The following is a 15,002-nucleotide window of genomic DNA, read 5'->3' as shown; positions in this document are numbered from 1 at the left end:
TCGGTCATAAATTAGAAAGATTAATGGGAAGGGAGAGGTTCGGACCAGTCTCAAAGGAAGGACAGGTAAGGAGTATTGTGCGGTTGAACTGGATTGGTGTTTGGGACTGTGATGTTGCAGCCAGAATGGAAACATGATTGCGAGAGGGACATGACTGGCATCTCAATCTTCCAGGGTGTTGATGTTTCAGACATGACCGAGAGGGAGGAAAAAGAGGTGGAGGAATTGCACCACTGTCATGGTGTCACAGCGGCACTCAGATGACATGAGGCGATATAGGTAAAACACTTTAATGGGATTGTACTATAGGCCCATCAATAGCAAGCGGGAGATTCCTGAAAGGTTGCCAAAGTAACAAGCTTATTTTGGTGATTTTAAATTTCTCAATATTGACTGGGACTTGTTCAGTGCTAAAGACTTGACGGGGCAGAATTTGTGGCATGTATCCGAGAGGGTTTATTGACACAGTATTTGTATAGTCCAACCGAAGGAGAGAACATACTGGAAATTGTTGGGAAATGAACCTGGCCAGGTATTTAATTAGATCATTTTGGGGATTATGATCACAACTTCATAAGTTGTAAGATTGTTTTGAATAGGGTGGACCTTGCGGAAAAGTACTAAATAGGAGTAGGACAGGAACTCGGGAGGGTAGCTTAATGACTTGCGTTATCAATTAGGAATTCTGAAGGGTATTCTGGGAGCAGTTGTTAATGGGTAAGTCCACATCTGATGTAGACGTTGAAAGTCCAGTTGAGTTCAGAACTGGCATGTTCCAGTGAGGGATAATGTTGGCAAATTAATGAAATCTTGGTTAACCATAGAGGTTGTAAATATGGTCAAAAAGAGAAATGAAGCACATGCAGTATTTAAGAGGGTGAAATCAGATGGGGCTTTTGAGGTATAGAAAGAAAACGGGGAAACAAAACAAGCAGGTGATTAGAAGGAGCAAAAGGGGACAGAAATTGGCTTTGACAAGTCGGATTAGAGAAAATCCCAAAGCTTTTTGTACCTACATTAAAAACAAGAGGGTAACCAGCAAAGTTGGGTAAAGGAGGGAATTACCACTTCTGCCTCGTACAGAAAGATGCAAGAGCCACAGGGTTGGAGTGGTGGGTGTCTTTAACTTCAACAAGATTGACTAGGACTTACTCGGTGTAAGAGGATTAGATGGGCAGAATTTGTTAGGTGTATCCAAGAAGGTTTCTGAAACAGTTTGTGGATAGTCTGACTCGAGGAGGGATCATAATGGAAACGAGCCTGGCCAGGGACTGTTGTTACGGTGTAAGAACGTCTTGGAGATGGTGATCACCACTCCATAGGTTTCAAGATTGTTTTGAATAGCGGCAGATATGTATGTTGGGGGAAGATACCCAATTGGGGAAAGAAACATTACAATGTCATTAAACATAGAAAATAGGTGCAGGAGTAGGCCATTCGCCCCTTCGAGCCAGCTGTGCTGATCATCCAAAACCAGTACCCCGTTCCTGTTTCTTCCCCTTTTCCCTTGATTCAGTTAGTCCAAAGAGCTAAATCTAACTCTCTTGACAATATCCAGTGAATTGGCCTCCACTGCCTTCTGTGGCAGAGAATTCCACAGATTCACAACTCTCTGGGTGAAAAAGTTTTTCCTCATCTCAGTCCTAAATGGCCTACCCCTTATTCTTAAACTGTGACCCCTGGTCCTGGACCCCCCCCCCCCCCCAACATTGGGAACATTTTTCCTGCATCCTGCACCAATCCTTTAAGAATTTTATATTTTTCCATAAGATACCATATCATCCTTCTAAATTCCAGTCAATCCATTTGTTCATCATATGTCAGTTCAGTCATCCCAGGAATTAACCTGGTAAACCTACGCTGCACTCCCACAGTAGCAAGAAAGTCCTTCCTCAAATTAGAAGACCAAAACTGCACGCAATACTCTAGGTGTATTCTAACCAGGGCCCCGTACAACTGCAGTAGGACCTCCTTGCTCCTATACTCAAATCCTATCGCAATGAAGGCCAACATGCCATTTGCTCTCTTCACTAGGCAGAAGGTAAGGAGGGTAGATTGGGTGCAGTTGTTATTGGGTAAGTCCACAGATGACATGGGAGTCAATCAAAGGATCAGCATGTCCAGTAAATAGGAGGGATAAGGACAGCAAAGTAAGAGAACCGTGGATGACCAAGGTGGTTGTAATCTTGGTCAGGAAGACAAAAAGGAAGCGCATGTCAGGTTTAAGGTGGCATCAGACAGGGCTTATGAGGAATATAATATGAGAAGGAAAGAACAAATGACAAATTAGGGCCAAAAGGGACCATGAAATGTCATTGAGTTGGATTAAGGAAAATCCCAAGGCTTTTTCAAAACAAGAGGATGACTATGGAGAAGATAGGACCACTTGATGATAAAGGAGGGAATCTATCCTTGGAGTCAAAGGATGTAGTCATAGGGTGATACAGTGTGGAAACAGGACCTTTGGCCCAACTTGCCCACACTGGCCAACTTTTCCTAGCGACACTAGTCTCATCTGCCTGCACTTGGCCCATATCCCTCCAAACCTGTCCTATTCATGTACCTGTCTAACTGCTTCTTAAACGTTGGGATAGTCCCAGCCTCAATGACCTCATCTGGCAGCTTGTTCCATACACCCACCACCCTTTGTGAAAAAGTTACCCGTCAGATTCCTGTTAAATCTTTTCCCCTTCACCTTGAACCTATGTCCTCTGTCCCTTGATTCCCCTACTTTGGGCAAGAGACTCCGTACATCTACTTGATCTATTCCTCTCATGATTTTATAAACCTCTATAAGATCACCCCTCATCCTCCTGCGCTCCATGGAATAGAGTCCCAGACTAGTCAACTTCTTCCTATAGCTCACACCCTCTAGTCCTGGCAACATCCTCGTAAATCTTTTCTGAACCCTTTCAAGCTTGACACTATCTTTCCTATAACATGGTTGCCAGAACTGAACACAATATTCTAAATGGGGTCTCACCAACGTCTTATACAACTTCAACATGATCTTCCAACTTCTATACTCACCCATGTAGGTATCGTGCATCTGTATTCACCAAGAAGGACTTGGAGGACAATGAGATAAATGTGGAGAATGCTAGGGCAGTTTGAGATCAAGAAGTAGGTGGTGCTGAGACTCTTGAAGATCGATTAAAGTGGGTAAATCCCCAGGGCCTGATGGGATCTATCCCAGGTAATCAAGTGGCAAGTGAGAAGATGATGGGGCCTTTGCGAAGATCTTTATTTCTTCTCTAGCCACAGGCAATGTCCTTGAGTACTGGAGAGTGGCCAGTGTTATACCTTTGTTTTAGAAAGGAAGTAGAGAATGCAGGGAACTGAATTATTTGAGATAGGATTTACTCCCATTTGGAAGAGAAAGGGTTTATACATGACAAGTCATACCTCACTAACTTGATTGAGTATTTTGAGGAGGTGATGGAGGTTGATGAAGATAAGATTGATGGTGGATGTCCCTCATTTAGGTGGATCCAGAAGATTAAGCTGTATGGGATTCATGATGACTTGGGCGTATGGATTCAGAACTGACTTATTCATAGAAGACAGATGGTTTGGTGGAAGGTAGATATTCTGGCTCGTGATCTATAACCAGTGGAGTTCCACAGTGATCTGTGCTGGGGACGTTTGTTTTTTGTGATGTATATAAATGACCTAGATGTAGGTGGGTTGGTGAGTAAGTTTGCTGATGACGCCAAAATTGGAAGAGTTGCAGACAGTGAGGAATGCTGTCAGAAGATACAGCAAGAATATAGAGCAGTTGCAGAAATGGGCGGACAAATGGCCGATGGAGTTTAACCTGAGCAAGTGTGAGGTGGTTAAGAAGGCGTATGGAATGCTTGCCTTCGTTGCTCAGGACATTGAATATAAGAGTCAGGAAGTCATGATGCAGCTGCATATTTGGTTAGGCCATATATTGGAATATTGTATGCAGTTCTGGTTGCCCCATTACAGGGAATATGTGGAGGCTTTACAAAGGAGGTTTACCAGAATGCTGTGGATTAGAGGGCTTTCACTACAGGGAGAGCTTGGTTAGACTTGGATTGTTTTCTATAGAACATTGGTGATTCAGGGGAGACGATAGAAATTTATAAAATTATGAGAGTTATAGATGGGGAAGCCAGAACTTTTGCCAGGGTGGAAATATCTAACACTGAAGGGCATAGTTATAAGGTGAGAGAGGGGAACTTTAATGCAGATGTGTAGGGCAAGATTTATTTTACTCAAAAGTGGTGGGAACCTGGAATACATTGCTGGGGGTGGTGGTGGAGGCAGATTACATAGTGCCAAATCTGATAATTAATGAGGGTAGAACAGTGGATATTGACTTCATTAATTTTAGTAAAGCATTTGATAAAGATGTACAGGACTAACAGTGATTTGATCCTTCATATGGAATCGGAACTGTCTTTCCAATAGAAGACAGAGGGTCAAGGTGGAATATTCTGGCTGGAGGTGTGTGACCAATGTAGTTCCACACTGATCTGTACCGGGATATCTGCTGTTTTTGATTACATGCAAATGACTTGGGAGTAATCGTAGATGAGTTGGTTAGTAAGCTTGTAGATGACTCCAAGATTGTAGGAGTCTCAGACTGTGAGGAAGGCTGTAGAAGTATACAGCAGGAGATAGATCAGCAAATGAAATCTATCAGCCTTTGATAATGTGCCCCACGTGAGGCAGCTAAGGAAGATGAGACCCCATGGTATGAAAGGGCAGATTTCAGGTTGGCTGGATGGCAGAAGGCAAAGAGTGGCAATAAAGGTTTTTTTTCCTGGTGGCTGCCAGTGACGTGCGGAGTTCCGCAGAGCTTGATGCTCTTCACTTTGTACATTAATGATTTGGACGAAGGGAGTGAAGGCTTTGTGGCCAAGTTTGCAGATGATACGAACGTAGGTGGAGGGGCAGGTAGTGTAGAGAAAGCAGGGACTCTGCAGAAGGACTTGGATAGGTTGGGAGAGTGGGCAGAGAAGTGGCAGATGGAATATATTGTAGCAGAGTGTGCATTTGGTAATAGGAATAAAGGCGTAGATTATTTTGGGGGAGAGAATCCAGAAATCGGAGGTGCAAAGGGACTTGGGAGTGCAGGATTCCCAAAGAATTAATCTGCAAGTTGAATCTGTAAATAAAGAAAGCAAACGCAATGTTAGCATTTATTTAGAGAGGGCTTGTATACAAAAACAGGTGTGTAATGCTGAGCCTCTATAAGGCGCTGGTCAGGCCACATTTGGAATATTGTGCGCAATTTTGGGCACCATATCTGAGGAAGAATGTGCTGGCTCTGGAGAGTCCAGAAGTGGTTTACTAAAATGATTCCAGGAATGAATAGGTTAACATATGATGAGTGTTTGATGGCACTGGGCCTGTACTCGCTGGAGTTTAGATGAATAAGGGGGGACCTAATTGAAACATACAGAATTATGAAAGGCTTGGATAGAATTGGTGTGAAGAGGATGTTTCCACCAGTGGGAGAGCCTAGGACTGATAGCCTCAGAATTAAAGGACGTTCTTTTAGGAAAGAGATGAGGAATTTCTTTAGGCAGAGGATGGTGAATCTGGAATTCTTCACCACAGAATGCTGTGGAGGCCAAATCAATGGATATTTTTAAGGCAGCGATCGATGGATTATTGATTAGTATGGGTGTCAGAGGTTGTGGGGAGAAGGCAGGAGAATGGGGTTGGGAGAGAGGGATAGATCAGCCATGATTGAATGGCGGAGTAGAGTTGATTGGCTGTATGGCCTATTTTTGCTCCTATCATCTATAACCATATGAAATGGGTGGAGAAATGGCTCCACAATTCCTCAAATGGCAACACAATTAGTCAGTGGTAAAAAGGCATATGGTGTGCTTACCTTCATTGGTAGGAGCATTGAGTATAGCAGTCGGGAAGTCATGCTGCAGCATTCAAGGACTCTGGTTAAGTTACCTTTGGAGTATTGTGTGTTGTTTTGGTCACTTCATTAAAGGGAGAATGTGAAGGCCTAGGAAAGGGTGCAGAGGAGGTTTACCAGATTGATGTCAGGATTAGGGTCTAAAAGAAATACAGGGAATACTGTATTTCTGGAGTACAGTTGCGGGGAGACCTGATAGAAGTATGTTAAATTATGAGCGACGTAGATAGAGTAGACAGTGAGGTTATTTTACCCTGAGAGACTGTTGGTTAAAGTTGAGACGGCTAAAGTTTAAATGAAATGTGCGTGGTAAGCTTTGTTTTACACAGATGGTGGTTAATACCTGGAACGCCGTTGCTGCCAGGGATGAATGTTGACACATTTATGATAGTAGCATTTAAGGGATAGGTATACGGATATGCAGGGAATGGAGGAATGTGGATTATGTGCAAGTAGATAAGAGTTGGATTTGGTGTCGTGTTCAACACGGCCATTATGGTTCCAAGAACTTGTTCCTGTACTGTTTCATGTTCCATTCATAAAGATGGATATTTGAAATGGAAACATAAAATGCTGGAAAGGCTTGGGTTAGGCAGTTTACGGGGAGTGAGAAATTAATTTAAGTTGCAGGTCAACAGTCTTTCAACCTAAAAGATAAACTGTTTTTCTGTCCACAGAAGGCACTGAACTGATTATGGAAATTCCTTTATGGTTTTCATGTTAAACATTCTAAAGACTTTAAATAAGTGACATGGGGATGGATAGCAGGAAATGTTCAATAAGTGCAACTGTTCTAAAGTTCTGGAATGGATTTGAAATTCCAAGTCCCTGGGTTTTCTGGTTTGGTCATGGAAACGGGTGTCTAGGACCTACTTGTCCATGCTGACCAAGCTGCCCCACCTAAGCTAGTCTCATTTGCCTGCATTTGGTCCATATCCTCAAGACCAGTGGTTTACAACCTCTTCAGGCCACAACCCCCTTGACTCCATAAACTCATCCCCAATACCTCCCCTACCGTACAAATAGCGGTTTGCACGACCCACTAAGATCAGTGGTAGTAACTCGTGTGCAGCACTATTAACATTTCTAATGACATAAAACGCTGGCTTCGTGCCAATTACAGGTATGAGTGCGCTAACAACACCGGTTAGACTATTATCACAATAATAATACATGAATTATTATATAAAATGCAAGTAATAATTTTTCAAAAGTGTCAAAATACTAGTTAGCGAAACAGTGCATGCTTTTAGAGAGAAGGTGTGTGGAGCGCCTGGTAGAGCAGGTCAAGTGCATACTGACATCGTTCTTGCCCAATGCCGTGCCCAGCTCCAGCACCACCTTGCCCCTTAATCCCACAGCCCCGCAGATGGCAGTACTGCCCACTTTGGGAACAACTGTTTGACCTTTCCTAACATGTACTTGTCCAAGTGTGTTTTAAATGCTATTACGGAACCTGCCTCAACTGCCTCCTCTGGCAGCTCGTTCCATATACTCAGCCCACAAATCCAGAATTTGTGGAAGTGCAACATGTATTACTGGACTGAGCTGAAGGAACAAGAACAAGCAGAGGGTTCTGGTGGAAGGGCATTATTCTGGCTGGTGGTTTATGAATCCTACAAAAAAAACTGATGTAGCAAAGTGTAACATTTTAGAGGAGTAGAATGTTCAGTTGAACGTCACTTTTTGAATATCATAAGTCAAATTTTACATTCTAAATATTTTTTGTGTAATTCTAGGTTCGAATATTACGGTTATTACGAATGTTAGGCAGAAATGATGATGACTCAAGTGAAGCTATGAATGACATTCTTGCACAGGTGAACTCTACAACAAAATTGCCAATGGTCTGAAGTTTATGTAAGAACTAGAAATTTCAAAATGTATTACTGCGACTCGTGTTTGTCTGGCCACATTCCCACATGTTATGAGTTGACAGAAATAATTTTGATTTTAACTGACCAATTCCATTATTTTTATGATTTTAATCTTTAAGATTGGAAAATGAGAAAACTGGTCTATGCTGCTTGCAGCTTATAGTGGCGCACATAATTTATGTAAATTTTATATTTCTAAATGAAACCTCAGTCTTTGCTGTTTCAATCCATCTACAATTGCATGCACTGATGAAATGAAATGGGTAATTTCTGTCAATAATTTGCATTTCTTTATTTTTGCCCCTTGGGTGTATTGTCAACTTGGGTTTCCTTCCCTCAATTTAATAGTTTATTGAACATTTGCCATCTTGTATTACGCAACAATTTTGTCAGTATTATAAATCTGAACTGCACAAGTAATGTTTAAAACTTGGATGTAATTCAGGATAAGCTTGATTATAAAAACCATGAATCCAAGAAAAAATTAAAGATGGAGTTGATGCAAATTTTTTTAATATATATATATATTATATAATTCTTCTGTGGAACTGACTATGTGAATAAATGTTCTAGGTTGTTTAAGGAAGAAAATGAAACATTTTTATATATTTTCATTTCTTAGGTTGCAACAAATACAGAAACCAGCAAAAATGTGGGTAATGCAATTTTATATGAAACCGTTTTGACAATTATGGACATCAAGTCAGAGAGTGGACTAAGGGTATGTAGCAATAAAGTTAGCTTTTTGAGTCACCGTCATTAAAGTCAAGTCCATGTAGTTCAAAATTAGTCTTGGGAATAAGAAAAATGTCACTAAATTGCCCAAGAGAACTTGAAATGTACAAAAAGGTGTTTTTTGTGATAATCATAGAGCATGGAAACGGGCCCTTCGGCCCAACTTGCCCATGCTAATCAAGAAGCCCCGTCTACACTAGTCCCACCTGCCTGCATTTGGCCCATATCCCTCTAAACCTTTCCTATCGATGTTCTGTCCAAATGTCTTTTAATTGCTGTTATAGTACCTGCCTCAACCACCTCCTCTGGCAGCTTATTCCATATATAACCATCAATCTCTCTGAAAAATTTGCCCCTTAGGTTCCAATTAAATCTTTGCCTTCTCATCTTAAACCAAAGTCTTCTGGTTCTTGATTCACTTACAGCCACAACCCTGCCTGCTACCGCGCTCACCCGTGAGGGTAATCCCGCTGACAGTATCCAAAAGGATCTACCCGTTTTGAATGGGAATGGCCACATGATCATCTGCACTCTGTCTACTCCCTTTCTTCGTGGTCACCCACCTAGTCTCTTCCTGTACTTTGGCGTAACCATCTCGCCGCGACTTCTCTAGGAAATTATCATTCTCCAGGTGATCCTGAGGCTGCAGCTCCAGTTCCCGAAAGCTGTACCCGGCACAATTCCCACCGGGTCACCTACAATTTCCCTGACTTTCCACATGCTGCAGGAGGAACATTGCATCATTCTGTCTGCCATCTCTACTGCACTAAGCCAAAAAACAAAAAGCACAAGAATTGCACACAGTAACAGACTGTACTTTTACCACTTGTCCCCCTCAGCTCAGACTCCTTGTCAAAGACTAACCCCTCCCTGCTGTGATGCATCTAGGTAGAAATTATTTGATTTCTTAAATTGGAGTCATTCCTCTTCCTGGTGTTGTCATATGATGAACCTATTGAGTGATCCACTGGCAGAGTTCTCCGGAACCATGTTGATTACTCGCTATCTGAGACAATATGTAACCAGAACAAGGAATGTTCGGATAACTATTGAGATGCTGAAATTGTGCACAGTCACCTGCCATTTTTCTTTGGCTAAGAGCAGGACAGATCATGCAACTGATCAGGCTATGTGTTTACATAGTTCATGGAAATTATGGTATACAAATTGATTGCTTTATAAAAAGGATATTTGACCTCATCAGATTAAGTTGAATGTGATTTCAGCTGCGGTGGCCTCTGATAAATTTTATACTTGATGATATGTTAGTTTGGACACTTAATTGCCCTCCTTTGAATATTGTGCCTATAAACTGTTTCTTGCATCGCTCCGTCATCATTTGGCTGTGCCATAATTACTCAAATATTACTAGTTTTCCTGGACGTTTGGATGTATGAAATTCACAATATGTAAGACAACTTGCTTTTATTGCTGCAAGGTTTGATGGTTACTTCTGTTCCAGGTATCATGCAGCTAGCATTTGCAATGTATCACAATGGTATTTCAAAACTAAACAGAATTTAAAACCGTTGATCCAATTAACTAGTCCATTATTATCCAGGTGATATATTACATATTTAAATTTTGAACTTGCAATACATTGAATGGGATGTAATCTTGCACTATAAATTCACCCTCTGATTTAATTTGGCATACAAAATTTATGTTCCATGCCTTAGTATCTTTGGAACAGCATGTCGGAGTAGCAATGTATGTTAATTGTTTTCACTAGATGCAGGTATAATGATCATTCTAGATCCTAGATATATTTCAGTGAATAGAATATGGAAATTACAGGATTTCCTGGCTTCAGGATATAATGGTAGGTAGCTGACTATGAGCCAGCTGCCTGGTTAATATGAAAACGAGTTTGGGCAAGTAATTTCAAGTATTTAAGTAAAACTTAAATGTGAAAAATTAGCGTCAGAAACATTTGTCAGGAAACAACTAGAGTGTAGTAAAATAATATGTGGTTTGCAAATGTCCTCTTGGGAAGGAAGCATGCTTTTCTTGTTCAGTCAGACCTGTGCAACTCCAGATGTGTCAATGTAATTGATTCTTCATTGCCCAGTAGAATGGTGCAGCAAACTACTCAATTCAGGAAGCTCTGAAGAATGGACATTAAAATTTCTTCATGGACGAAGAAATAAACCAATACCAAATGAAAGCGAGCCAGTGAGGAACTTTGTGATCAACATCATTTGAGGAAATATTATATTAAGTGGTCCAAAATTAGCATACCCTATAATATCCAACATCTCAAGTGTTTGTGTTGAGTTCAGAGATTGGGATGCATTCATTGAGATATTTTAAACCATATTTTAGATTCCAAAATAGTATAGTAATGAAAGGTAGCAAATGTAATAGTGCTATTCAAAAAGGGAAAGACTAAATAAAATAGTGAAATTATCCGCTGAAAGGAAATGCTGTTGTTCATCATTAAGTATGCAGCGAATTCTTCATAGTGTTATGAAGTGAAAATATAATTTAATAGTTTTTTTTTGAGGATATAACTGGGTAAGCTAAGGAGGAATTGTCATTGAATGTTATATCTCAATTTTCATTGCTTTTGATGGTGTGGAGCAAAAAACAGTGGTTTCTCAAAAAATGCATGTTCATTGGGTTGACAGAGGGTAGGTTGAAGGATAGGGAACAAAAATAGGATTTGGGTATTTTCTGTTTTGCAATATACTATTAATTATCATTAAGATAGGTACTGGGTTCTTAATTTTCTACAATTTGTATTGTATTAAAATAAATTGAGGTATTGGGTATCTTAGCTGACTCAAAGGTTGATGAATTACCATGGCTTGAAGATATATATCCAAAGCTACTTTGGGAGGCGATGAGCAGATTACTGCGGCCCTAACATTTAAACATCTTCCTTAGCCGCAGATAAAGTGCAGGGTGGGATAACCAGGTAATTAAAGGCCAGTGGTGGGGAAATAATTGGAAAAATCCTGAAGGACAGGATTAATCTGCACTTGGCAAGGTAGAGATGAATCAGAGATAGATAAGTAAGGATTTGTTCGGGGGAGGTCCTTTCTGGTCAGTTTGTTTGAACGTTTTTGAAGAGAAGACAATGTATTGAGGGCATTGAGGTTGATGTGGTTTATATTGACTACAGTGCTTCGACAAGCCCCCACATAGAAAACATGTCCAAAATGTTAGACCGCATTGAATCTAGGCAAATTGCAATCAAAATTGGCTTGGCGACAGGAGAAGAAAGTGATGGCGAAGGGTTGCTTTTGGTTTAGAATTCTGTGACGACTGGTGCACCATAGGGTTGGGTGCTGGGACCATTACTGTTGCATATATTAATTGAAGTGAATGGAAGTGAGCCGTCCGGGGCTTTGGGACCCGATAAGAGATGTCAATGGTCTCTCTTTCAAATGCTTGGAGAGCATTGAGCTTGTCCGGGAGTGATACCTTACTGTTGCTTGAGCTACCACTTGGTTTAGCCATGTAGGAAGTGATGGTGTACAAGCCCTGCAAAAGCTGACGAGCATCCGTCTCATCCAGTTTAGAGCAAAAGTGTCTCAGCCTTTCTGATGGCCTTATCGAGGTCATACCTGGACTCCTTATGTGAACCAGACTTGAATGTGGGAGATCTGCTCCTCAGAAGATTACAGACTTCCTGGTTCATCCAGCGTTTCTGGTTAAGGAATAGGCTCCTCCACACCTTTATAAAGTCTATAACAATCGCGACACATTTGTTGAGGTCCACCTTGCGTCTGTGGTGGAGAAGCTTTTGGAGAGGATACTTTGGGATAGGAGGACAGAATAGTTTTGTACACACAGGTCATGTCTTACTAACTCGATCATGTTTTTTGAGGAGGTGATAAAGATGATTGAGGGTAGGGCAATGGATGTTGTCTTCACCGATTGAAGGCATTTGATGAAGTTCATGGTAGGTTGATCCACAAGATTAAGATGCACAGGGTTTATGGTGACTGTTGTTTGGATTCAGAACTGACTTACTCATAGAAGACAGAGGGTTCTGGTGGAAGGGCATTATTCTGGCTGGTGGTTTATGAGCAGTGGAGTTTTGCAAGGATCTGTCCAGGGACCTCTGATATATAAATGACATTGACGTAAATGTAGATGGGTTGGTCAGTAAGTTTGCAGACGACACCAAGTTTGCTGGAGTTGCAGACAGCAGCGGGATAGAGATCAGCTACAGAAATGGATGGAGAGATGGCAGGTGGAGTTTTGGAGCAAGTGTTGTAATTTGTAAGGTCGAATGTATGGGGAAGAGAAACAGTTGATGGCAAGATCCTTAACAGCATTGATGTGCAGAGGGATGATGCAGTTGTATAAGAGTTTGATTGGGCTGTAATTGGGAATATTGTGTGCGGTTCTGATTATACTGTTACAAAAATGATGTGTAGATTTAGGAGAGGGTGCAAAAGAGGTTTGCTGGAATGCTGTCTGGGTTCAAGGATATTAGCAACAAGGAAAGGATGGACAAACCTGGAATTTTGCTAGATCATCGGAGGTTGAAGGGGGACCTGATGGAAGTATGTAACATGATGAAAGACCAAGTTAGGTTAGATGCTTAGAACCTTTTTTCCTCGGTGGAAATATCAAAGACCAAAGGGCATAGCTTTAAGTGAGAGGAGGGTGGGATCTTACACAGGACAGAGGCAGGTGAGAGGTTAAAAGTTGGTATGGAGGGTGATGTATTGAGGACAGAATAAGCAGATAAAAGGCAGAGAACGAGGAAGAAATATTTGTTTAAATTACACATTTTAATGGAAGGTGCCTGACGGGTAAGGCAGATGTGCTTAGGGCATGGATATGTACGTGCGACTGGGGCATTGTAACCATTACCGAAACCTAGTTAAGAGAGGGGCAGGACTGGCAGCTCAATATTCCGGGGTACAGGAGCTTCAGGAGAGACAGATGTGCGGGTAAAAGAGAAGGGGGTGTTGTGTTATTGGTTAAGGAGGATGTCACAGTAGTGGTCAGAGGTGACATTATGGACGGTTTGTCTAGTGAGGCTCTATGGGTGGAGCTGAGGAATAAGAAAGAGATGATCACCTTGTTGGGGGTGTACTACAGACCCCCAAATAGTCCATGGGAATTAGAAGAACAAATATGCCAGGGGATTGCAGACAGCTGCAGGTCAAATAAGGTTGTTGTAATAGGGGATTTTATCTTTCCCAATATTGACTGGGAACAACATATTGTGAATTGTTTAGACAAGGTGCAATCTGTCAAAAGTGTTCAGGAGAGTTTTCTCCAGCAATGTGTAGAGGGTGCCACATGTGAGAGGAAAACATATGATCTAGTCTTGGGAAATTGGGAGGGACAAATGTATGAAGTGTTTGTGGATGAGCCTTTTGGGACCAGTGACCACTGTTTGATTAGGTTTAAGATAGTTATGGATAGGGGCAGAGAGGGCCCACAAGTTAAAATGCAGGCTATCAGTTAAAATCCTAAATTTGAGAGTAACTCGCTCAAGTTGATTGGAATAGGTTGTTTGAAGGAAAAGGAACGTCAGGAAAGTGGGATGTTTTTAAAAGCGTGCCGACGGGCTCAAAACATGCACTTCCCGGTTAGAGTGAAAGGCCAGGCAGGCAAACATAAGGAAGCTTGGATGACGATGGAGATTGTGGCTTTGGTCAAGAGTAAGAGGGATGCATGGGATAGGTATAGGCAGTTGGCAGCAATTATATTTCTGGAGACTTTTCGGGAACTACCGAGCAAACTAAAAAATAAAATCAGAAGGACAAAAAGGGGACAGGAGATAGCTCTGGCAGATAGAATTAAGGATACTACCAAGAGATTTTATGTACATAAAAGGAAATAGGGTAACGAGAGAGAGTGGGACCCCTCAGGAATCAAAGTGGTCAGATGGAGCCACATGAGATGGGCAAGGTCTTCAATGAGTATTTCTCCTCTGTTTTTTACCATGGAGAAAAACAGGAGGACTGAGAAACTTGGGGTAGTCAATGGAAGCACCTTGAGAACAGTCAGTGTAACAGTGAAGAGGTACTGAAGGTCCGGACTCGTATGAAGGTGGACAAATCTCACAGATCAGGATATATACACAAGAGACAGATCAGATATATACGAGAACACTGGAAAACAAGAGTGGAAGGCAGGAGGGTGTGCCTATCCAAGAAGGGCTGCAGGGAAATGGCTTGGAACTAAAGGCCAGTGAGCTTAACATCTATAGTTGGAAGGTTATTAAAGGGTATTCTGAGGGATAATATGTGCATGCATCTGGATGGACAAGAGGTGCTCATGGAGACTCAGCATGGTTGTTCATGTGGGAAGTCGTGTTTCACAAATCTGATTAAGATTTTTGAAGATGTGAACAAAAAGGTTGATTAGGGCAGAGCAGTAGATGTTGTATATATGGACCAACAAAGCATTCAACCAGATTCCACATGGTAGGCTGCTCTGGAAGTTTAGATCGCATGGGATCCAACAAGAGACAGCTGAATGGGTGGAAAATTGGCTTCATGGAA

At 41.5% G+C, this 15,002-nt stretch overlaps 1 protein-coding gene across 2 annotated transcripts in view; it reads left to right on the top strand.

Annotated features, from left to right (window-relative positions):
• Nucleotides 1-15,002, top strand: part of ap1g1 (adaptor related protein complex 1 subunit gamma 1) — a 140,495-nt gene that overhangs the window by 52,846 nt on the left and 72,647 nt on the right. For both annotated transcript variants that reach the window (XM_033035631.1, XM_033035630.1), the window contains 2 exons: nucleotides 7,651-7,731; nucleotides 8,411-8,509. In XM_033035631.1, coding sequence (XP_032891522.1) covers nucleotides 7,651-7,731; nucleotides 8,411-8,509 — 180 coding nt within the window. The remainder of the gene's footprint in view (nucleotides 1-7,650; nucleotides 7,732-8,410; nucleotides 8,510-15,002) is intronic.

Source organism: Amblyraja radiata, chromosome 17 (genome assembly GCF_010909765.2).
Source record: "Amblyraja radiata isolate CabotCenter1 chromosome 17, sAmbRad1.1.pri, whole genome shotgun sequence".
In the NCBI taxonomy this organism is placed as follows: Eukaryota; Metazoa; Chordata; class Chondrichthyes; order Rajiformes; family Rajidae; genus Amblyraja; species Amblyraja radiata.
Note: the sequence above shows the minus strand (reverse complement) of the source record. Positions and strands in the feature narration are given on the sequence as shown.